General features: G+C 34.1%; 2 protein-coding genes across 2 annotated transcripts in view; one reads left to right on the top strand and one right to left on the bottom strand.

The window, feature by feature from the left end:
- LOC148307096 (uncharacterized) overlaps window positions 1-25958 on the top strand; it is a 97751-nt gene that overhangs the window by 67603 nt on the left and 4190 nt on the right. The window contains exons 4-7 of the mRNA XM_088263949.1: window positions 6993-7075; window positions 8227-8406; window positions 10820-12303; window positions 24620-25435. Coding sequence (XP_088120075.1) covers window positions 8227-8406; window positions 10820-12303; window positions 24620-25435 — 2480 coding nt within the window. The 5' untranslated portion in view covers window positions 6993-7075. The remainder of the gene's footprint in view (window positions 1-6992; window positions 7076-8226; window positions 8407-10819; window positions 12304-24619; window positions 25436-25958) is intronic.
- LOC148307097 (SOSS complex subunit B homolog) lies at window positions 22534-24093 on the bottom strand. Its single transcript, XM_088263950.1, has one exon. The coding sequence runs from the start codon at window positions 23947-23949 to the stop codon at window positions 23344-23346; it is 606 nt and encodes a 201-aa protein (XP_088120076.1). The 5' UTR covers window positions 23950-24093; the 3' UTR covers window positions 22534-23343.

Genomic DNA, 25958 nt, shown 5'->3' with positions numbered 1-25958 from the left:
GTAGGCAGAGAGAATAGAGCGCCACACCACTCTGTCCTTGCAAACATTCCACGCAAACAAACCTCTTCCACGTTCATGCATCTCCTCATACATACCCGCCGATTGTTACGACTCCTAACCTGACCACTTTCAAGTATTTGGCATACCTGTTCGTGCAATGTTTTTCTCGGTCTTCCTCTGCTTCTTTTCCCACTAACATTCGCCTCATAAATTTGTTTTACCGTTCTTTCCTCACTCATTCATTCTACATGTCCAAACCATCTCAACACACCTTTCTAAATTTTATCGATAATGCTTATCTCAGCTTTGCATTCCTTCCTTATTTCACTATTCGCACATCTATCATACATCGTTTTGTCGCACATTCTTCTGAGAGATCGCATTTCGACTGCATTCAGTCTACTTTCATCCTTCTAAAGTAAGAAATAGTAAAAAAAAAACAATATGCATATTTGGTAGAAAGGACGGTAAAACAAATGCTTGAGGTGAATATAATGTTAATGTGGGCAATAGAAGCACAAGACGACCAAAGAAAACTTGGCTTAGTAAAATAATTTTAATACTTAGACGTGGACAGTCCAGAAGTCGAAATAATCGGCGAAAATGTATGTATGAGGAAATACATGAATGTGGAACGGGCAAAGAATGCTTACAAAAACAGAGTCGTGTATGTTTCGGTTCTCTCTGCCTACCTCTGTGAAGAAGCAGTGTGATGGTTAGTAAGATAGTTATATAATTATTGTTGGAATCTCTTTAATAGAAAAAAGAATAAAATAAAATAAGAATGAAAATGAAATAAGAACGAAGGATGAAGGATGAAAGTAGACTGAATGCAGTCGAAATGCGATCTCTCAGAAGAATGTGCAACAAAACAATGTATGATAGATGTGCGAATAGTGAAATAAGAAAGGAATGCAAAGCTGAGATAAGCATTATCGATAAAATTAAGAAAGGTGTGTTGGAGATGGTTTGGACATATAGAACGAATGAGTGAGGAGAGAACGGTAAAACAAATTTATTGAAAAACAATATTATAAAAAACATGGCACGATCAGGTATGCCAAATACTTGAAAGTGGTCAGGTTAGGAGTCGTAACAATCGGCGGGTATGTATGAGGAGATGCATGAACGTGGAACAGGCGAAGAATGTTTGCAAGGACAGAGTGGTGTGGCGCTCTATTCTCTCTGCCTACCCCTGCGGGGAAGCGGCGTGATGGTTAGTTAGTTAGTTAGTTTTAAAATTAAATAAAAAAAATTGTTTTTTTTTTTGTATATTTTTTGTATGAACTAATCACCTTATATTTATAACGGAAACATTCGCGCATAGTGTGTAAAAGAGATTAATGGACGACGTTTAAATACCATTTTGTAAGTATGATTAATTTGTTCCCCAAAAGATATGTGTACAGTTAAAAAGTAACGAATGGTTTTGTTTAAAACGGAAGAAAAAAATGTATTCAACGTTTTACAAAAAACACGGAACGAGCTGTAAGTAACTGTAAAGAAAATGTAGGAATTAATTTAATTTAACTCTTGATATTTCTATTTTAGAATTGATTATTAGTCGATTTTATAATCTGTTAACTATAGTCAGGTAAACTAAAATTGGGTAGGATAAAATTTCAAATATTTGGGATTCAAATAATATATTCAATAGCCTCCCTACGAATATCAAAAAAATAAAGGTGAAATATAATTATTTATTACAACTCTATATAAAAACACAAAAAAATTATACGAAAAAATGACTATTATGTATATCCTTAATTAAGTGCTTTTTAAAGAATTTAATTTTTTAAAGAAATGTATAAGTATTGCCCAGAGTTTTTTTCATTTATCAATTTTAGAGTACCGGTAGTACAGACCAGAAACAAAACTTTATTCATATAATCCCTGAAATGCATACGAAATCCTACCAAAATTATTTTTTAAATAGAGTCTGCGATATCGCTCACTCCTTTCCAGAACGTCATAAATCAAAAACCGTCAATTTTCAGTTGTGCACGTTTTCGGAACGCCCAGAAAATATACTATATCCCATCAATGAGGCATATTTTTAACTTAATATTTACCCGCTACAGGGCAGAAAATGTTATTTTTGAACTAACACCCCGGTATATTGAACAGATAAAAATATATATTTAAAAATCTTGCTGCCCCGCACATTGTCTAAGTCTTATGAAATCTCTTTCAGTTTTTCGTACTTTGTCCTTTTATTATCAAGCTCGCAAAACTGACAAATTCTGAAAATTTTCGACGTAAATCGCGGGAGAAAAAAACCCAAAAGCAGCAATAAATGTACTTAAATATCGGGACTGTAATACTTAAATGTAATTGGCGGGAAAATATTAAATCCAGGAACGCAAAATTTAGGTTTTACTACATTACGCGCGCAATAATAGGCAATAGAATTTACTAAAATATCGGGACGGAATTAATCACACGCAATTGGCGGGAAAACGTAAAATCTGGACTTCACTGCACATTTTTGGATGGGCAATAAATGTAATTAAATATCGGGACTGAAATAATTACATACAACTGGTGGGAAAACGTAAAATCTGGACTTCACTGTACATTTTTGGATGGGCAATAAATTTACTCAAATATCGGGACTGAAATAATCACAACTGGCGGGAAAACGTAAAATCTGGACTTCGCTGTACATTTTTGGATGGGCAAAAAATGCACTAAAATATTGGCACTGAAATAATTACACGTAACTGGCGGGAAAACGTGAAATCCGGGGTCGCAAAATCCGGGTTTCGCTATATTTGGACATGCGTGTGATTAATTCAATATTATGGGCGTAAGGTTAATTTTAACCGCTTCGTCTGGCATCGGCTTCTCATCTCGCGTGATGAGTGCGGCCGTCTCGATATTCGATCATTATCACGCATCACAATTCCCGAGGTACTCCAGAGGTCGTCAACCAGCGGTTCGCATTCCACTTTTATAGATGTTCATACTTTATAATAAAATAACAACTATGTAATTTATTCTAAATTAATTTTATTTGACTAGCAACCGGGTCTCGTCGTAATTGACATCATCCGACCAGTTTGATGAAACCCGGTTGCTGGTCAAATAAAATTAATGTGGAAAAAATTACAAAGTTGTTATTTCATTCTATAAAATGCAGTTCCACAATGAAATGTTGGTAGACCCGTTAGGGTTAGTTATAACCAGAGCCTGTGACTAGACGTTCATTTACTTCTTCTTTTTCTTCTAACCTTATCCGCACCCAATGGTGCATATGGCACTACATCGTATTGACGCAGTATCTTAATCGTTACTTACATTAAAATTTACATTACAAATATAAATATATTAGCAATTACAAATAATTTAAACGTAAAAATTAAATGATTTATTGTAACTGCAGAAAGTTGGTAAAGTTCCATATTGAATTATTGGGTAATATATCCAAAATAAAACAAGGTTTGTGGGATTTAATTCTACATTTATTTATGTATATGTTAATACGTGACGCGTTTCCTCTTCTTAGGACATCTAAGAAGACTTCTAAGAAGACGAAACGCGTCACATATTAAGATATACATAAATAAACGTAGAATTCAATCCAACAAACCTTGTTTTATTTTGGATATATTACCCAAGAAGTAAAAATTAAAGACTTCCCCACCCACCCTACTCGCCTGATCTCGCTCCTTCTAACTTCTTCTTGTTCCCCAAACTCAAAAGACATTTGAAAGGAAGAAAATTTGAGACGATTGACATCACAAAAGAAGCGTTTCAGGACTTTTTTGGAAACACCATTGGGATAAGTGTGTGCGTCGGGGAGGTGAATACTTTGAAGGGGACCCAGACATGTTACTTCTAAATAAAAACTCATTTCGTTTTATGACGTCAGTCTACGTACGCTAGTAAATATGGCTGATGGGTACAAGTAAAAGTATTTATTGATTTGGCGTTTAATTTGTAGAACTCCATTTTGATTTATGTATTAATTTTAAATCAAACACAGATTTTTTGAGTCTACTAAGTTGTATTTTATTAACAAAAACACATGAAAAAATTATACTGTGACAATTGTTTTCCCTTGTTAGGGCATTATTAAACGAATGTTAAAATACAAGTAAAAGGTTGAGAGCGGCTGGTTATTCGATCGCCGTTTACCACACATGTGTACCGGCTATGGACACGTACGTGTACTGTTAAATGTTTATTAACTGATCCAGTTTTCTCTCGGTCTGACCACCAATAAGGAACATGATGCCAACAGCTGCCTACTTACTTAATGCCCCTTTTCGTTTTTCAATTATAGCCTTAAAAATATTGTAAAGTCGTCGTGATTGTCACTAAAAATAGTTAATGGTTTGTAACATAAGGTTTATTGACAATACAAGCGCGATACGATGTATGATCTGCATAGGTCCATAGGAAGAAGTGCGGGTCGCCAATGGTCGTTTTCCAGTACATGTGCTCTAGGCAACATGGCGGGCATCCATTGGCTGACATTCCCCACTCTTTGACATTAAGGTTGTCATGTTGTATTATATTGTTAACTTTACGAAAATATCTTCTTCTTCCTTCTTATAGATCCTCGAATCTGTCTGTTCCGTTATCCGTCTCTTGTAAAGTAGACTGGCAGCTGTCACGCCATCGCTTTTTTTATTATTTTGTTTTAAAATAATAAGCAGCAAAGTCTCTACTTTTAGAGACTTGTCTGCAGGTAGGATAGTAAGGATAGGGAAGGTAAACGTGAAAAATACATTCACAACATTTTAAGTGTGTCCAAATACTTGTTCACAAAATCTGGATTATCTCCAATTACATGAGGTATTTTCATATTATTTTTTGACATCTCATCAAAGATGAAGATAATATTTCTTCATCTTTGATGAGATGTTAAAAAATAATATGAAAATAACTCCTGTAATCGGAGATAATCCAGATTTTGTGAACAAGTATTTGGACATACTCAAAATGTTGTGAATAAATTATCTGGTCAAATTATAAGCTTAAATAATAAAAATGAAAATGATATTTTCTGGCGTTTCTCATGTGTGTGATTTATAATCCAGGATTCGTACCTCACATACTAATAAAAGAGTTTCTGCTTAATAAAAAGCTTCATTTCATCTCACCAATAGATGTCTCTAGTGAAGTTCTAGTGATTCAAGAACAATGTTTCAAAATTGGTAATAAAATACTGCTACTTAACACGCCATACGAGAGATTTTTTACTGTATTTTTTAAATATTTATATTTTCATAAAAATATGTTTTTAATATTTGTTTTCTATCATATATTATATGCAGATATTTCAATTTGATACAGTTGTCGAAAAAACCCAAGTAGAGGCTTGTGTTTGAAAATAGGAATCAAGTTGTGTCAGAGTGAGAGTCAAAACAAGAGCTTCTGACTCAAAGTGGCTGACATTGTCCACAGGATCTCAAACCGACCAAATTTTATATGATTTTTTCAGTTTTAAACTACAATTGAAAACCTTGACCTCTCACATACAATATTGCCTCAAGTACGGTAAATACGAGTATATATGACTATTATAAAAAAAAATTGTATGCATTTTCCTGTGCAATTTATAATTTTTTCTTTTCTTTCATACTAGTAATTAAAAAATGACAAAACAAAGTTAACTACAGCATGTTGTTTTATTTTTCGAAATGCTATCTGAATATCTTAAGGGTGGACTCTCAAATGTATTAATTCAGCACGCAACAGGCTGTGCGAGAAGCAACACGTGTTGTCTGCGCACATTTTATTTTAGATTATATTGGAATTTTTTTTTTTTTAAATATATTTTAAATTAAAAAAAAACGTAATTTTTTAACTCCACCCTTTAATGACTCTTTTATTTTCAAAAACATTTATTCATTTCGAAGAAAACATATTTTTCGAAAACCTTTTTTTTTTAAAGCCCTCGATTTGAAAACTGAGCGTCGATTTAAATATTTTATTAAAATTAAACACTTGAATATACCACTTTAATGGGTTTTATTTATATATACGACTAGTTTCGAAAACGACAGATGTTTTCATCTTCTGGTACAAATTAAAACTAAATTATTAAAATTAAATTATTTTGTTTTAATTTCTACTAGAAGATGAAAACATCTGTCGTTTTCGAAACTAGTCGTAAATATAAATAAAACTCATAAAAGTGGTATATTCAAATGTTTAATTTTAATAAAATAATCATGTCATTCCACAAAGTTAATGTCGAATCAATAAATAATATCGATTTAAATAAGTTTAAGAATCCAAATCATGTGATATTTTGAAGAAAAGTTTGGATATATCACTCACTCCTTTCAAGAACGTCATAAATCAAAAAACTTGATTTTTCAGGAGAACATTTTTAAAGTTTAAAAATATAACACAATGTATTAAAAATAAATATCATGCTACTTAATGAACTTTTTACTGTGCAACAGATCTTCTTAGGTAAAACCTGAAGGTTTTTTTTCCATTTGAAAAATATTTAGTATATTTAAAAAATAATTAAACAATACCTTTTCTTCAAAATGAAAAAAAAACAACACACTCTGCCCTGTAGCGGGTAAATATTATATTAAAAATATGCCTCTTTTGCTGGGATATAGTACATTTTCTGAGCATTCCGAAAACATGCACAACTGAAAATCGACGATTTTTGATTTATGACGTTCTTGAAAGGAGTGAGCGATATGTACTTGCTATTAAGGCCTAGTATTCGTTAAATAGCAACTTAATATTTTTTGAACCCAGGTGACATTTGACAAAATCGTTTTTTTAACACCATTTTTTTAGTGAAAATATGATTTTTTCTTTGAAATAAATATATGATTTAAAAAAAGAGTAATTCGAAGGTTTGAATACATATACTAAAAATATTTTAAAAAATCCAATATATATGTATTCTGAAAAAAATGGTAGTGACCCGACGACCGACTCTTTGCGTTGCCGGAAGCCAACAGAGTTTTATCAATGCTAGTTTAATAATAAATATGATTTTTTTGTTACAGATGACAGTTTTAGTGGCTCAAAACGCATCCACTTAAGAGAAGATTAACGTTACTATGCTGTGAGGAACAACGAAATCAAAAAGGTAAATGGTATTTTTCATTCGTATTCTCAAACCATGTTAAAATTATACCTCATCACGAAAACTTTTAAATTTTTTACTTATTTCATATTACTGACTCTTGATTCGCTCGCATTAGTGTATAGGACACTGCATCAATTAATATTTATCATATCATTTATTATATGAAGATAAGATGATTAGCGCTTCAGGTACTCAAGATTAAGGGGTAACTCGCGATCTGTATGATTCATTATGCGTATGGCTGCACTGAGAGCCAGTCGTCACTTAACGGGAAAACGGGAAAAAAACTCCTAAATGTTGCTTTTATTGAGCATTGCGCAGCGAATACGTCCACTCCGGAAGACCACTTAAAAAGTGTACCAATAAAAAGTGGTTAAAACAAAGCTGTTTTATTTTATAAAGTTTATAAAATGTGCCACTAAGTATCTGCGAAAAACATTCAAGAAATGAAACTAGTCACGTCTAGAAAAAACTATTTAGTTGTTATTTTATTATATTAATCATTTACAACATTTTGAGTGTGTCCAAATACTTGTTCACAAAATCTGGATTATCTCTAATTACAGAAGTTATCTTCAAGAGTTTGAGTAGTGTGGTTGTCAATAATGGGTAGAATTGGTGAATGTTATACGTGTGTAAAGTGATCACTTAAACCAGCCTATGACGGTCGTCAGCCCCGTTAAAAAAAATTTTTTAAATTTATTTAATGTATTTACATTTTTAAGTATAACATAATACATTTGAAACATTTATACAAATGGAAAACTTTTATATTTCGATTTGCTGTGCCTCTCCAAAAAAGAGACTGAGCTCTTGTGCTTGGAGAGGGACTTACACTTGCGGTTTAATGTTATTTAATAAATGGTATAATAGTCTTTTTTTGTGTATTTTTTCAAGATTTATTATAATGGGCCTTAATTTTTTCATCTTTGATGAGACGTCAAAAAATAATATTAACTAACTAACTAACTAACCATCACGCCGCTTCCCCGCAGGGGTAGGCAGAGAGAATAGAACTCCACACCACTCTGTCTTTGCAAACATTCTTCGCCTCTTCCACGTTCATGCATCTCCTCATACATACCCGCCGGTTGTTACGACTCCTAACCTGACCACTTTCAATATTAATCATATTTAAACATTTTTTAAAGATGGTGGCCGAAAGGGCGGGGGGCAGGAGCTCCAGTTTCCACCTGTCCGGCCGCGACAGTGTGTCGTCCGCCTCGCTGTACAAGCAGAGGATAGACAGCATGTTCGACGAGGAAAGGAGCGTTATCAGCCACACGTACGGCGTCACGCAGCAGCCCAGCATCCGATCCGTCAGGAACAAGGTAAACCAAAAAGTAATCGACCAACTATTCAAATCAATTCAATTTATTTCAATTAATATATGCATACATTACAAAGTATAAAAAATTTAAATCGTATACATTAAAAATTCATTAAAATAATATATATGCAATAACTATTGCCCTAAAAATATGGAAGTCTGGGCATTTACGGGGCTGACAACCGTCACGGGCTGGTTTAAGTGATCACTTTACACACGTGTAACATTCACCAATTCTACCCATTATTGACAACCACACTACTCAAATTCTTGGAAGTTCTATATATATGAACCAATATAGAAACCTTGTTCTTGAATCACTAGAACTTCACTAGAGACATCTATTGGTGAGATGTAAAAAAGTTTTTTTTTTAGTAAGCAGAACTCTTATATTAGTATGTGAGGTCCAAATCCTGGATTTCAATCACACACATGAGAAACGCCAGAAAATACCATTTTCATTTGTATTATTTAAGCTTATAAGCATTTAAACCAGCCTATGACGGTCGTCAGCCCCATAAATGCCCAGACATCCATATTCTTCTTCATCTTTGAAGAGATGTCAAAAAATAATATATATTTAACCAATAAGATTCTAATTTTGAGGAGAAAACTTCTATTTTAGCCGTTAAACATCTTTATTTTTGGCTAGTATCAGAACTAACATTAATTAACCTGTATCTGAAAAACTAGAGCTGAAAAAATATAGTGGCGGTTTTCAAATCAGCACATTGAAAACGTTTAAAATCAGTTTTTGGATTTCCGGCACCATTTTTTCTTCAATTTGTTAGCCTGTGTTATTTATTATCTTTTTTACTTACTTTTTATTTACTAATACTTTTGGTGTATGTATTGCATAATAAAAATGTACACACTATTCCATACATAATATATGTACATACTCGTAAATATAATTTTTATATCTACAATACAATATATCATTATTTCATTATTATTTTCGGGATGTAACGTAATGTAACATCAGTGGCGGTACTTCCCTAGAAGCCCAAAAGCCCGGCTTGCCTAACAACTCAAAATAAAAATGACTAAATCTAGACCAAATGATTAAAAATACTTAATTAATGTATGACTATTTTTAAATTATCGCGCGCTTACATGATTATTAAACACTATGCATGCCATTATATGGTGATGGTACTTATTGGTTATGGTTAATATCTGAGGAAGAAATTATATTTTGTGAACATTTTCTTTATTTCCAAGTGATGGCTATACCTTACAAAAGTTACATGTTAGCATATTTTTACAATGATTACAATACATTGTTTATATTTATAATACTTTCTGGGTGCTTACTATACTGGGAATGATATGAGGTGAAGAAATTATAGGTACATCATGTACTCACGAATGTGAAAAATAATGGGCTTGCCTTACTGGTAAACCCTAGGCACGCCACTGTGTAACATATACATTTTTTATTAAGATCACATGTAGAGATAACTTTTGCACAAAATCCACCGTAACTCCTGTTTAAGTCGTTAATTTATTGCGATTGTGTTATTTATTCACAAAAAATACATCGAAAATCGCCAAATGAAGATTACCTTTCCATTTTCGTAATGGATTCGTCCACGCGCCGCCGCACTCTCTCAAAATAAGCCTGTAACAATATTAGAATCGTTATTTAAAACAAATGAGAGGAAATGGGCGTGTCCAACGTCATATTAACTACTCAAAATAAGCATTGCAAAATTATAATAAATGCATTATGGTTTAGGAATTACGCGGATTTCTCTATTGACAGTAATTTATGAAGCTTTTCCCGCCAAATAGTGGCAAGTGAATGACATTAAGGTGTGCCAATATGAAAAATAAAAATAAAAAACAAAATTTTCTGTTGCTATTTCTATTTGTCATTTATTCTCCTCGACAATTTTTCATTTTTTAATTGTTTATTTCAAGCCAGCTGTACCCGGCCACAGGTTGTTGTGGCTCAGTCTAGTTACATGTAAAATAAAAAATTAAAATAACACACATTTTTTTAAGTTTAATTTTACACTGCTTGTATAAAATAATTAAATTCTAAAACACAACAAGGCATGCGAAAATCATTAAAAATGATTACAGCTTTCAAGAGGCACATTGTCCCCTGTGGGCAACGTTTAGTATTGCATGAGTTGATGTTACGTTCAACAGATGGCGCTGCCATCGCTGTAAAAAAAACATTAAAGAATTTAATCGTACCCTATCTTCGCGACCTGTGCTTTGTTTTGAGCAAACAATATTGCTCAATGTAACGATAAAAATTAACAAGTGAAAATTTTGACCGACATTTATGGGCGTGGTGAAGTATTATTTAAAGAATAAATGAATAAAGTGCAAAAGAGACTTGGCTTAGCTATTGGGAATTTTGAATTTTCGAAAATATTGATTCAAATTTTTTCTTACAGGCCCCTTCAATATCTGGAAGGCTAGACGGTCCAGGAGGGCTAGCTCAGGCCGTGGACTCCATGAGGGGTCGTACTGGAAGCCACGGAGCCAGCAGTCTGCGAAGAGAACCAGCGGATAAACCCAACAGCAACCCGGATACTGGGAGCATCAGCCGAGCCGGAAACTCAGTTCAGGCCAGTATAGAACGCATGTTCAGTGAACTCGCAAAGGAGACTGATAATACCATATCCGGGACTCATACCTTCTCTGTTGACTATCTCGGCTCCACACCTCTTCCCAGGAGAGTCACCAGCCTTGCGGGGCTCCAAGTTCCTTTGTCTAAACTCTACCTGGCTTATAGAAGAACAAAACCTATCGGAACGCTTCACAGCGCTCCAGATCTTGCAGCAAGACTAGATATATCTAGGGCAGGATTACACGTCAGACACTGCGGACCAAAAGGAGAATTGGAGCAATTGAACCCATTCCCGACGATTGCGGTCTGGTCCGCAGTCAAATTCGTCTTGCAACCATCAGAAGAAGATAAAAGTATAATCGAATATGCCTTCCTTCCTTTGATCACCGATCCTGATAATATAGACAAACAGGCTCTCTTCAGAAACTTGGAACCGTCAGAAAAGAAGTTCATCTTAGGGCGAGACGGAAATTCACATTCCCCTCTTTTCACCGTCGTTATGAGGAAGATCGGAGTCGCAAAACAATTAGAGTGCCATGGGTTTGTGTGTCAAACCTCCGAAGACGCAATCGTGATCGCGGCGACATTATACAAGTCCTTGATGGCGCACATGAGCCGCGTGCCAAGAGCGAAAGGCGGAATAACCGGGCCCAGTATTGCCAGTAGCACGCCAGCCCCTGTCCGGCCGCCGAGAAGAAAAAGAGCTCCTTCTACTGTCAGTAATGACAGCGACAGACACTCAACAAGACAAGATACACTAACAAGAAAACAGTCGATAAAAAGTAAAAGATCTCCGGAAAAGGTCAATCCGCCTCCTCCACCTCCACCCCCTCCGAACAAACTCTCAGGAATAGACGAGGTAAAAGCTAAACTAGCGCAAATTAAGAATGCTAATGAAACCAGCAGTGACAAAGAAAGAGAAAGCAAAAGTCCACCCAAGACCATCTACAACGAATCAATGGAATTCCTGAACAAACAGCTCAAGAACACGGAAAAGAACAGCAAAGAGTCATCGCTACGTAGCAAGGTGTCTGAGAGGATAGAGATGTTTTCCGGCTTAGAACGGAGTAAGGACATTCAAAGACCGTTGACAGTACCTCCTCCAGTTCCTTTAAAGCCGAAAAAAGATGAATCGACAGTGAAAGAAGCGACCCAACCAAAATCTGGACCTCTAGAGCCGCTGCGGAGAAGCCATAGCATGAGAAACTCTTCGGAGCCCGGTGATATATTGACCAAAGTTGCCATTCCACGTTCAGGTAGCTTCTTGAATGCTAGCGGCCTGAGCAGATATAAATCAACTGGACAGAGGTATGTAAATCAAGAAATATTATAAATATATTAGATGTCTTATTATTATTATTTATCTGCCTCCATAGTAAAGTTGTCAGCGTGTTTGGTTTCCGTGCTGGAGGTCCCAGGTTCCATACCCTTACTTACTTTTTTCTATGAGGTCAAGGGATCTTGCATCCTTTATGTCTCTGCGACCATATTAGGTCTATTTTGAACTCCCTTGTATCATAGCTCACTCTCAAGACCTATTTGAGTCATGTAGCTCATGACCTGTCTTGGTGGTAGGAGCTTCACCTTCTCAGAGTCTAGCAGTGGTCCTCCAAGGAGTTTGCGAGCGAGTGCATCACATTTTTAGAGAATATGGATTGATGTTTCGTTATCCTCCATACTTCTTACTTACTTCAGCCTTCTTCTTATGTTCAGCATTAAACATGGCCTCCCTCTTGGACTTCCACAGTTGTCTGTTGGACTGTAGGCCCACCACTTTCTTATTGTCATTGGACTCTTGTATGGGGCCTACCCACGCTTCTGCGTCCTGTTCTATGCCTCCAGTCAACCACCTTTTTCGCCCATCTATCCCCAAACATACGAACCACATGACCTACCCGGTTCGATACCCAAAGAGGTCAAAATAATTATAAGTGATTTTAATTTATATCTCATATTTATTTAATACCAAAGCACTTTTTTACACATGTGCCGGTAAAGCACAAAGATGTATTATCTTTACTGTTCTAACAAATGATTTGCCCCTACAAGCATAGTCTGTCTGACTTAAGTCAATGTTCCAAGAATAGAAAGATTCACTTATCACAATTTAAGTTTTGTACTGACATTTCTTGGTTGAACTGCATTTTATAGAATAAAATAACAACTATGTAATTTTTTCCACATGAATTTTATTTGACCAGCAACCGGGTTTCGAACAGCATCTGTTGTAACGACATTCGTCGTAACCGACACCATCAACCCGGTTGCTGGTCAAAGTTCATGTGGAAAAAATTACATAGTTGTTATTTTATTTTATCACAAATTTACAAAATTACAATATATATATATATATATATATATATATATATATATATATATATATATATATATATATATATATATATATATATATATATATATATATATATATATATATATATATATATATATATATATATATATATATATATATATATATATATATATATATATATATATATATATATATATATATATATATATATATATATATATATATATATATATATATATATATATATATATATATATATATATATATATATATATATATATATATATATATATATATATATATATATATATATATATATATATATATATATATATATATATATATATATATATATATATATATATATATATATATATATATATATATATATATATATATATATATATATATATATATATATATATATATATATATATATATATATATATATATATATATATATATATATATATATATATATATATATATATATATATATATATATATATATATATATATATATATATATATATATATATATATATATATATATATATATATATATATATATATATATATATATATATATATATATATATATATATATATATATATATATATATATATATATATATATATATATATATATATATATATATATATATATATATATATATATATATATAAATATGGAAAACCCTTATCCGCACCCCAATGGTGCATAGGGCACTGCGTCATATAAACGCAGTGTTATCTTGATCGTTTACACATGAAGGAAAGGTGATCAGCCCTCCGCTTCATGTACCAGACCAGGGTAATAATGAATAAATATTACAGTGAAAAAATCACTTATATTTATTTGACCCCCCCTGGGAATCGAACACGGGACCTCCAGAACGGTAGCCGAGCGTGCTGACCATTACACTACGGAGGCAGACAATAAATATATATAAAAATATCAAATGTAAAAACTGAAATGCCAAGATTAAATCAGAGGCATTGCTGGAGAAATTAATGGTTATAGCAAGACAAAAAACTCGCTCTTCACATGTTTTTATAAACTGGTTTTTGTGGATGTGCATTAAAAAAACCCAAGTTTTTTTACCATAATTATAATACACTGATTGCCGTACAGGTATCGTTAAAATTAAAATAATGTTAAATATTATATCTTACAATTATACCAAAAGAAATATGAAGTAGTGATTTTCGTTTGAGATGTTTTTTGCGCACATTTCACTAACATGTCGCTCACTCGTTTCAACAACGTCATATATCAAAAATTGTCAATTTTCAGTCAGTTGTGCATGTTTTCCAAAAGCAAATGTACTATATCCCAACAAAAGCGGCATATTTTTGACTTAATATTTACCCGCTACAGGGCAGAAAGTGATGCTTTTGCATTTTGAAGAAAAGGTATTGTTTAATTATTTTTTAAATATATTTAATATTTTTCAAATGCAATAATTTATGGTATACAGTTTTAACACATGTCAAAACTGTCACATAGAATTGTATAGCTACATAAGGACCGTCGGTCCATTTGATCTTCACATTTGTTTGAAAATGCCATAACTAGGCGACACAATTAGTACAATATTATTTTTTTTTGTATTTTTGTTAGTAAAATACAACTTAGTAGGCTCAAAAAATCTGTGTTTGATTTAAAAATTAATACATAAAAAGCTCATATCTTTGTACAAGTAGCAAATATGGACCACGTGATAGTGACTGATGTTTTTACCTTTGAGAGGTAAAACATGTTTTTTTAGTTGCGTTTTGAAAGTTGCTGTGGTTTCAATTGCATCATTGCTTCAAAGATTTTGAATATTTTCATTGCTTCAAAGCATTGTGAACATAGAAAGGAGAGTGAATGCTGGGAACAGAGTGAATGGTGCATTAAAATCAGTTTTAGCAAATAAAAATCTATCAGCGGAGTCTAAACTGGCAGTACACAATGGAGTTCTGGTTCCAACCCTTATGTATGGAAGCGAAGCATGGAGTTGGCTAAAGAAGGATGAAAGCAGACTGAATGCAGTCGAAATGCGATCCCTTAGACGAATGTGTGGCAAAACGATGTTTGATAGATATTCGAATGATGAAATAAGGAAAGAATGTAAGGCTGAGATAAGCATTATCGATGAAATTAAGAAAGGTGTGTTGAGATGGTTTGGAAATGTGGAGCGTATGAGTGAAGAAAGAACGGTTAAACAAATTTACGAGGCGAATGTAGTTGGAAAAAGAAGCAGAGGCCGACCGAGGAAAACTTGGCACAATCAGGTATGTCAAATACTTGAAAGCGGCCGGGTTAGGAGTCGTAATAATCGTCGGGTATGTATGACGAGATGCATGAATGTAGAAGAGGCAAAGAATGTTTGCAAAGACAGAGTGGTGTGGCGTTGGATTCTCTCAGCCTACCCCTTGCGGGGAAGCGGCGTGATGGTTAGTTAGTTAGTTAGTTAGTAATTTGGCATAGGCGCTTTGCATTTTCTTTATTTTTCACTTAACCAGACTGAGCCACAGCAACGGGTAGGCGGGTGGAGCTACTCATAAATAAATAAATAAAAAAACAAGAAACATTGAAACGTTTTATTAAAAAAGTATAAGTATTTATTTACAATATCAACGTTACAAACATCTTCCATTCATTCATTCAAAAATACAAATTTTACCCCTAGTTTTAGAATATATCAAGACAAAAAGTGGCATTTTAAGGGTTAATACTATGCCGGTTTCATTTATTAATATTTTTACCAAGTAAAATATATTAGATCGCCTCCATAGTGCAGTGGTCAACGCGTTTGGCTAGTATGCTGGAGGTCCCAGGCACAATAAGGTTGAAAAATGAGTGATATTTTACGATAATACTTAATTATTAATATTACCCGGGACGCAAGACTGATCACATTGCCTTCATACAATTAGCACTCTTAATGTAACACAACATCAATGCAATGCAGTGCCCTTTGCACCATTCGGCGCGGATAAGGGTTAGAAGAAGAAAATATACTTTGCTCAGTAAGTTTTCTTCTTACTACCCTTTTCCGCACCCAATGGTGCATAGGGCACTGCATGTGTTGATGCAGTGTTATCTTGAATGTTACTTAAATGAAGGCAAGGTGGCAAGGGACCAGTCCAGGGTAATATAAAATAAATATTAGATTTTAATTATTATTATTATTAATATTTATTTTCGACTCCCCCTTGGGAATTGAGCCCAGGACCTCCAGCACGGTAGCTAAACACGCTAACCATTACACCACAGAGGCGGAGACAAAATTATTATATACAGTATATTTTATACATCCATTTTTAACATATTATTGACTTAGCATTGGATAGAATTGGGGAAAATATTAATTTGTCATTTTATTTCATTTTCAAATTTCTTATCTCACGCACACATTTCGTATGGTTTAATATATATTTTCGAGTAATTTACACACAGAGAAAATTATATTACAATGTGTGTATAATTTACATCTTACAGAGAAAATTATTTTACAATGTGTATATAATTTTTGTTGCACAGGATGGCGTAAAATTAATGAATATCAGAGGATGTTTTAATTTTTGCAAATGGCAGCGTATGTCAATAATATTTGACATATCGCTCACTCCTTTCAACAACGTCATATATCGAAAATTGTCAATGTTCAGTTGAAGTTCATGTTTGCGGAATGCCCAAAAAATGTACTATATCCCAGCAAAAGTGGCATATTTTTAACTTAATATTTGCAAGATACAGGGCAGAAAGTGTTGTTTTTGCATTTTGAAGAAAAGGTATTGTTGAACTATTTTTTTTATATACTAAATATTTTTCAAATGGCGAAAAAATATTCAGGTTTTACCTAAAAAGATCTGCTGCACAGTAAAAAGTTCAATAAGTGGCTTAATATTTATTTTTAAAACATTCTTTTACATTTTTAAACTTTAAAAACGATCTCCTGAAAAATCTAGTTTTTTTATATATGACGATACATATGTTGTTGAAAGGAGTGAGCGATTTGTGAACTAGACAGCTGTAGTATACAAACAGATTGATAAAACGGGCACAAATGTGTGTTAACACTGGCGGCAGCCATATGAGTTGGAGTTTCTAGGTTCAAACCCACTCTACAACAACTTGATATCTGATTTTATTAACAGGCCGCTTAGGCCTATGAAAATAGCATAAAATGAAAAATATTTTGTATTTTAAAAGCATTAATACTCTCCTTATCATTCATTGTTCGCTTTGTGTAATACCACTTAAAAACTCTACATCATGACTGTGGTCAATCCAGTCTACAGGTCAACTGTAGACTGGTTATGATGGAATGGTTATTTCGAAGCCGGTAGTCATAAAGTAGTGTTTTTAAGTGGTATTCCACACGTTTTTGTTTAGTTAAGTGAACGATGAATGATAAGGAGAGTGTTATAATAGAAATATTTAAGTATATAATAAGAACACAATTTTTTTTATTTAAAAGAGAAATATTTGTGTTTATTTATTATTTACAATTGTCCGCCTCCGTAATGTAATGGTCAGCATGCTCGGCTACCGTTCTGGAGGTCCCGGGTTCGATTCCCAGGGGGGTTTAATAAATATAAGTGATTTTTTCACTCTAATATTTATTCAATATTACACTGGACTGGTACCTGAAGTGGAGGGCTGATCACCTTTCCTTCATGTGTAATCGATCGAGATAACACTGCGTTTATATGAAGCAGTGCTCTATGCACCATTGGGGTGCGGTAAGGGTTTTATTATTAAATATTATTATTATTTACAAAAATACTTTGATTTCGTACTATTTCTGTGAGCCTAAGCGGCTTATTATTGGAAATAGGTATCAAATTGTGGTAGAGTGGGTTCGAACCGAGAAATTCTGACTCAAGAGTCCGCGACACTAACCGTGTGACCACAACCCGATACATCTAATAATCTTTTTTTTTTTTACATATTGTACAATAAAAAAAGAAGGTATGTGTCAATTTCATAATGGGAGTACAATAATGCATTATTTTTAAACATTATTTTCAAAAATTAAACAAAATTTGTCAATGTTTTGGTGGAAAAAGCTGTCAGGTATTTCAAATATTTATTTTGAATTTTTCTAACTACAAAGATGAGATAATTCTCAAAAAAACAAAATCATATAAGTTTATATATGTCAGATTTGGAAAGGAAATAGCATTCTAAAGGATAAAATTTAAAGAGGGCTATATATACAATGTCCGCCTCTACATATAGTGTAGCGATTACCACGCTGGAGGTCCCGGGTTCGATTCCCGGGGGAGTCAAGATAAATACAAACGTTTATTCACTCTAATATATACTTAATATTACCCTGAACTGGTACCTGAAGCGTAAGACCGATCACCTTGCCGTCGTATAGTTAACAATCAAATTAAAATTACATCAATTTAATACAGTGCCCTATGCACCATCGGGTGCGGATGAGGGAAAGAAGAAGAAGAATATATACATTTGGAAATATTTTTAAACACGTCATTAGGTACCCCGGAGATGGTCGGCATAATTGTCAATTTTGCTCGTTGATGCTCCAATTGATCATTTAGAGTGACAACTGAGGCAAATTATGATAATATAATTTATATTTGAAGCACTAACTTTGTGATTTTCCATTTTGTAATTAAAATGTAACTTTATTTTAAAATCACTATGAATATTTTATTACTATAAATATTGTATTAATCAGTTTTGATAAAGAAGCGGTTAGCTTCGAAACCGGTAGACATTATAATTTAAAAAAAAACTAACTAACCATCACGCCGCTTCCCCGCAGGCAGAGAGAATAGAACGCCACACCATTCTGTCCTTGCAAACATTCTTCGCCTCTTCCACGTTCATGCATCTCCTCATACATACCCGCCGATTGTTTCGACTCCTAACCTGACCACTTTGGCATACTTGGTCGTGCCAAGTTATTCTCGGTCTTCCTCTGCTCCTTCTTCCTTACATTCGCCTCACAAATTTGTTTTACCGTTCTTTCCTCACTCATTCGTTCTACATGTCCAAACTATCTCAACACACCTTTCTTAATTTTATCGATAATGCTTGTCTCAGCTTTGCATTCCTTCCTTCCTTATTTCACTATGCGAACATCTATCACACATCGTTTTTTCGCACATTCTAATTGAGTTTTAATAAAATATTTATAGTGATTTTAAAACAAAGTTACATTTTAATTATAAAATTATGATAATTTTGATTTGTTTACACATTGAATAAAATAGTTTATATACAAATACATTGATCTTAACTAACACAATCGAGTCGAGGCTATATGTATATCGCTCACTCCTTTCAAGAACATCATAAATCAAAAATCGTCAATTTTCAGTTGTGCCTGTTTTCAGAATGCCAAGAAAATGTACTGTATCCCAGCAAAAGTGGCATATTTTTTACTTAATATTTACCCGCTACAGAGCAGAAAGTGTTGTTTTTGCATTTTGAAGAAAAGGTATTGTTTAATTAATTTTTTAAATATGCTAAATATTTTTCAAATGGAGAAAAAACCTTCAGGTTTTACCTAAAAAGATCTGTTGCACAGTAAAAAGTTCAATAAGTGGCTTGATATGTATTTTTAATGCATTGTATTATATTTTTAAATTTTAAAAACGTTCTCCTGAAAAATTAAGTTTTTTGATTTATGACGTTCTTGAAAGGAGTGAGCGATATATGCATCAACAGTTTATATACCTAAATGAAGATTTTACACATACCAGTTTAAATAATTTCTGTATACTGTGTTAGGTCCGCAAAGCGTATACATAATACGGCTGTCCAAATTTAAAACACAGTGAGGGACATTTTTTTTGTAGTAGGTTTTTTTGCATTTTTGGACTAAGTAGAGTCTACTTAGTCCATAAATGCAAAAAAAACCTATTACAAAAAAAAAATGTCCCTTACTGTGTTTTAAATTTGGACAGCCGAATATCGTAGGTGTACTGGCAAAAAACGTTACCTCGAAAATATGCAATTTTGACTTAACGATGCATATTATAAAGTTTTCAACATTCTTTAAACTGGCAAAACACACTGAAATGTCATACATCTGTCGTTTTAAAAGTAAATTCAACTTTAAGATTAAAAGCGGGTATTTTATTCAGTCCGCCTCCGTGGGTAGTGGTCAGCGTGTTTGCTGGAGGTCCCGGGTTCGATTCCCAGAGGGGGGGGTGAAAATAAATATTAGTGATTTAACACTGTAATATTTATTTAATATTACCCTGGACTGGTTCCTGAAGCGCAAGAGTGATCACCTTGCCTTCATGTAAGTAATGATCAAGATAACACTGTGTCAATTTGATGCAGTGCCCTATGCACCATTAGGTGCGGATAAGGGTTATAATAATAATAATAATTTTATTCAGGCTAAAAGCTTTGTCCGCCTCCGTAGTGTAATGGTCAGCACGCTCGGCTACCGTACTGGAGGTCCCGGGTTCGATTCCCAGGGAGGGTCAAATAAATATAAGTGATTTTTTCACTCTTAAATTTAATCAATATTACCTAGGACTAGTACCGGAAGCGGAGGGCTGATCACCTTTCCTTCATGTGTTAACGATCAAGATAACACTGCGTTTATATGATGCCGTGCCCTATGCACCATTGGGGTGCGGATAAGGGTTTGAATGAATGAAAAATTAAAAGCTTTAAATAACAGCGATTATTCAAACGGGGATTTTTGAGTTAATCTTTTATGCCAGTATACCCACGTTACATTGTTTTAATTTAATACCAATTGAATAGACTTTTTAGCTATTTAAAAATATGAAAAAATAAGTAAATGCAGCAAAATATTAAACTGTAATTTCATTTGATATAATAAAATCATATATATTCTGCATAAATAATTTTCTATTTAGTAAATTTTATTTCATAAAAAAAAACACTTGTTTTTTACTACTTGAGTATTATATTTTATTTTAAATTACTAGTTTTAGCTACAGATGCTTCCATCTACGGGCTAGAATATTTTTTTTCTTTTAAAAAGAGTAATATTTGTGTTTTTATTATTTACACAAATATTTCAATTTCATACTGTTTCTGTGAGCCTAAGCGGCTCATTATTAGAAATAGTATCAAATTGTGGTAGAACGGGTTCGAAACGAGAAACTGTAACTTAAGAGTCCGCGACACTAGCCACGGGACCACAACCCGACACTAAGCTGCTTATATTCAAACCCGTAGATGGAAGTATCTGTAGCTTCTGAAACTAGTCGTTAAAATTAAAATATAATACTTGGGCGGTAATACACAATTGTTTTATTAATAATTCCATCATGTCTTACCATGAAGTGAATGCCGAAACGATAAAAAACATAAATTTTATTTCTGTGATTTACAGACTTCGTAAAACGGAAGTATGACTTTAGCTTTTACAAACACACACTTTACATGTGACATTCGTTTGAAAATGCCATAACTAGGCGAAACAACTGTCACAAAGTGATTTTTTATGTGTTTTTTTCCAACAATAAAATACAACTTAGTAAACTCAAAAAAATCAATCTTTGATATAACATTTAATACCGTAGAACGAGGCTACTTGAACTTTGATGTGTTACTTGAGCCCTGTACAAAAAAAAATTAAACAGTATTTGGTCTACAATAATGAACGTATCGTGGCCATAAGTGTCACCTGTCAGGGAAACAATGAATCATGTCGATACGTGTTACGTGCCCGTTTTACGGTACATAAATTAAAATGAAGTTCTACAAATTAAATTTCATCGCCAAATCTATAAATACACACCTTTACGATTGTTTTAAGCGTAAATATACCGTTTGCCTTTCCGCAGTGAACACATATTATAATTAGTTAGAATCGTGTATCTCGTAGCCACTCACTCTCTTTCTCTCTCTCTCACAACGCGCACAGCTCATAATTTGATAAATGAGTTACAGTGAAACCTTTATCTATCGTTCCTCAAATAATCGTTTTCCCAGATGTGTCGTTTATTTATTCTACCCCGAATTCATTTCACACAAAAATAGATCGCATCGATCGTTTCTATCCAACATTTTACCACATTCATTGTTTGAATTACGCTACATATCTGATATAATTTGTCACAATGATTAAAGAAAACACTTGTTTTTTACCACTTGAGTTTTATTATAGACTACATGTTTCAGAAGTTAAACTTCCATCATTCAGGTCTGTATAATAACAATAATAAGTTATTATACAGACCTGAATGATGGAAGTTTAACTTCTGAAACATGTAGTCTATAATAAAACTCAAGTGGTAAAAAACAAGTGTTTTCTTTAATCATTGTAACATGTCTTACCACAAAGTTAATGCCGAAACAATAAATAAAATATAATTTGTCTGTTTTTTTTACATTTTCTCAATTTTGTTATATTCAACGACAATATTTCAACGTGCGGGATACAGACTATCAAAAGCTTGTGTGATGGATACAGCAGAAGAGGTCTGAAGATCTTTGGGTTCTGTTCAACTTTGTATTTTTTTTAATTAATACATTTATTTACATCTAAAATTTGTATTCTTAAAATTTCAACCTACCAATGGTTATGCAATTGGGAGGACGGTATCTTTATTCGAGCGTATATACTTGTGTATTGACTTATTTATTGATTTGGCGTTTAATTTGTAGAACTCCATTTTAATTTATGTATTAATTTTAAATCAAACACAGATTTTTTGAGTCTACTAAGTCGTTTGATAATGCCCTAATAACAAGGCGAAACAATTGTCACAATATAATTTTTTATGTGTTTTTGTTAATAAAATACAACTTAGTAGACTTAAAAAATCTGTGTTTGATTTAAAATTAATACATAAAGTGTGTTGACTTCTTTATCCCACATTCATTGTTTTCCCGCATTTATAGTTTATTTCACTAGGTCCCTTTGAAAACGATAGATAGAGGTTTCACCGTATTTATAAAACTAGTCAAGTCTTAAAATGTCTTTGTTTGGCAGTTATTTCGAATTTTGGTCTTTCGATCCGTTGTCTAAGCTAGGGAAGGTGAACACGCTTCCCGGGTTGGAGTTTAGTTATCTGCGGTCGTCCCGGTTGGCCCCGCGATGGCTACCGCGCCCTACCCGCTGGTTCATCTTAGTAGGAGGTTTGTTCTGCTCTCCTTGGTACCTGTCTCCTCCGATGTTGTTCTTCTGCTGGTTGAGCATCATCTGCGAGTGCGGCAGCCCGCTGATCATCTGCCTATTCATCCCGGGATTGGACCCGTTATTCGTCCCGTTGTTGGTGTTATTCCCGAGCGGCACGCTGTTCTGCAGCAGTCCGGCTGTAGAAAGCGCCGGATTCGGCTCGCTCATGTTCAGCTGCTCGTTGAACAGCATGCAGAACTCGCCTATCTTCTGAATGTCGCCGTTTTTCCCAGAGTAAAGCGTCAGGCACTGCCTCCAGACGGAGGCGTAGCCTTTCGTCAAGCGCACAATGTCCCCGGGCACCAGAAGCTGGCCCGGCTCGTCCCACACCGACACATTCACGCACGCCGTCTGATCCGCCACTTTGAAAGTCCGGACCTCCCTATTTTCTTTGGTTATGGTCGGCGGACCCACGTCCAAAACGATGAATATGACATTCAAGTTCTTTAACCCCGGCCGCAGATCTTTGATCAAAATGTACTCCATAGCGCTCATTTCGGTACTTATTTATATTAAATACGTTTATTTACTTAAATCTACGAACTTATTCGTATAATACTATAGTATTTCACGATTTAATTTCGATTTACGGTAACCATGTCACCGGAGAACTTTCGCGGAATTCGCAAATGACAGAAGTGACAGATGCGAAATGCGGACGTTTTATGAACTGCGACTGCGCAGTACGCCGCACTGCCGCTGCGCTGCGCAGTTGGTAGCGCTGCAACAAGAAAAAAAAAAACAAAAAAAACACAGGGTGTTCAGTCGTTCAATATTGAAAGAAAAGAAAAATTATAATTTAATTTAGTGAGTGTTTTTGTCTAGAATTTTCAATCGCGAATTAAATGAAGTTATGGTAACTTTAAATCAAAATACAGAGTAAATTAACTCACAACTTTTAAAGTTGAAGCCTAAATAGGGCCACGATAAGCGGTGTTGCATAAGCCGTAGTTAGAATTATTTGGACACTACGTAATTTAAAAAAAAAACAAGAGACTAGTTTTGTTATTTGGAAAATATTTATTGTTAACAATAACAATCTGTGTACAAAAAAAATAAACTTTTGCAAATATATATTCAAATATGTATGTATTTATTGGTATGTAACATTATATGTAACTAGATACTTAGAATGTTACAAATTGGTTTTTCTTTTTTATTTCAGAAACAATGGGAAAAAAGGGGGAGGTTCTCCACTAGGATTTAGTGAATTATTCAATGAATTCAGGGTCCAGGAAGATTTACACAGTATGGACGATATACTCGGGGCCATAATCGACGCGGAAGGAATGTCCTTCAACGACTTGAAACCTATATACAAAGAATTCCTCCTGAAACTGGCGGTTACGCTCACAAAAGACGAGCTTTTCCAGCACAGCAAGGCAATCATGCGACGCCAAAAGAAGAAACTGCTACGAAGAAACAGCACCGTCCAAAACAAGAGGAAGAAGATGCTGATAGGTGCCAGAGGATTGAAACTAGTGTTTAGAAAACCGTTTGGAAAAGATTTGTTAAAGAATAAAATCTTAAGTCTAGGAGAGAAGAGCATACCGAAAGCGAATACGTTTGAAATGCCGAAGATCGCACACAAGAAAAAACTGATCATCACCTCCGAAAGCTCAGTTTCTACGTCTAGCTACGATTTGAGGCAGTTTCATCCGAAGGAAGCCACGCCCAATCAGACCCCGAAGAGGCAAAGCGTAAAACGGAGAAATTCCAAGCGTTCTGAAAAAGCACACCTGATCAGGAAGAACTCCAAGCGCCAGGGAAAGGGGCGTAATACGGACCGAGTCAGCACTTCCGAGGATTCCGATTTCTTGACTTTGAGCAGGAGAGTCGGATGCCAGAATAGAAACAGCTCGAGCGGATACGTGTCCTGCTCTGAATGCGAGTCAGAGAGCTGCGCTGACCGATGTTACTGTGCGGTCAAAGTGAAACCCAGACCACCTCCGGCTCCAGTTCCTTTGGAAACTTGTGACAGGTATGTAATGTGCTAATTATTTTAAACTCTATCACATTTAATATCTTACCTGAAGTGCAAGACTTTTAAGAGACACTGACACTTACCCCTTGAGATGAAGAAGTATGTTCAAGTCTGGATATTTACAGGGGTTTCGGCTTGTTAAAGTATAATAAGCTTGTTAAAGTTACCACATTATACACGTGTAACATTCAATATTCTTTGTTGGCACCTTCTTTTGCATGTTAGTTATCAGCACCATCTGTGATTGAGTTGAGCAATTTATATTATTATACTATTCTTCTTATTTGCTAGCCGTCTCTTTACAGCTGGATATAAGTCTCTTCTATTTTTTTCTAGTTTTCTTTTGTTTGGGCTTTTTCAATCCACTTATTACTGGCAATGCTATCTATCATGTAGGTAGTAAGTGGATCGAAAAGGCCCAAATGAGAGTCTGGAAAATATTAGAAGAGGCCTACATCCAGCAGTGGAGAGACAGCTGATAAAGAAGAAAAAGAGATTGCTGTGTACATCTTTATTATAA

This window comes from Brachycentrus maculatus, unplaced genomic scaffold (assembly GCF_059751285.1).
Source record: "Brachycentrus maculatus isolate JH-2025_06_01 unplaced genomic scaffold, ASM5975128v1 h1tg000210l, whole genome shotgun sequence".
NCBI lineage: Eukaryota > Metazoa > Arthropoda > Insecta > Trichoptera > Brachycentridae > Brachycentrus > Brachycentrus maculatus.
The sequence above is the reverse complement of the archived record's forward strand: the minus strand, read 5'-3'. Positions and strand labels throughout refer to the sequence as shown.

Coding starts and splice junctions, on each gene's coding strand:
- LOC148307097 (XM_088263950.1), bottom strand. CDS start 23,949: ATGAGCGCTATGGAGTACATTTTGATCAAAGATCTGCGGCCGGGGTTA.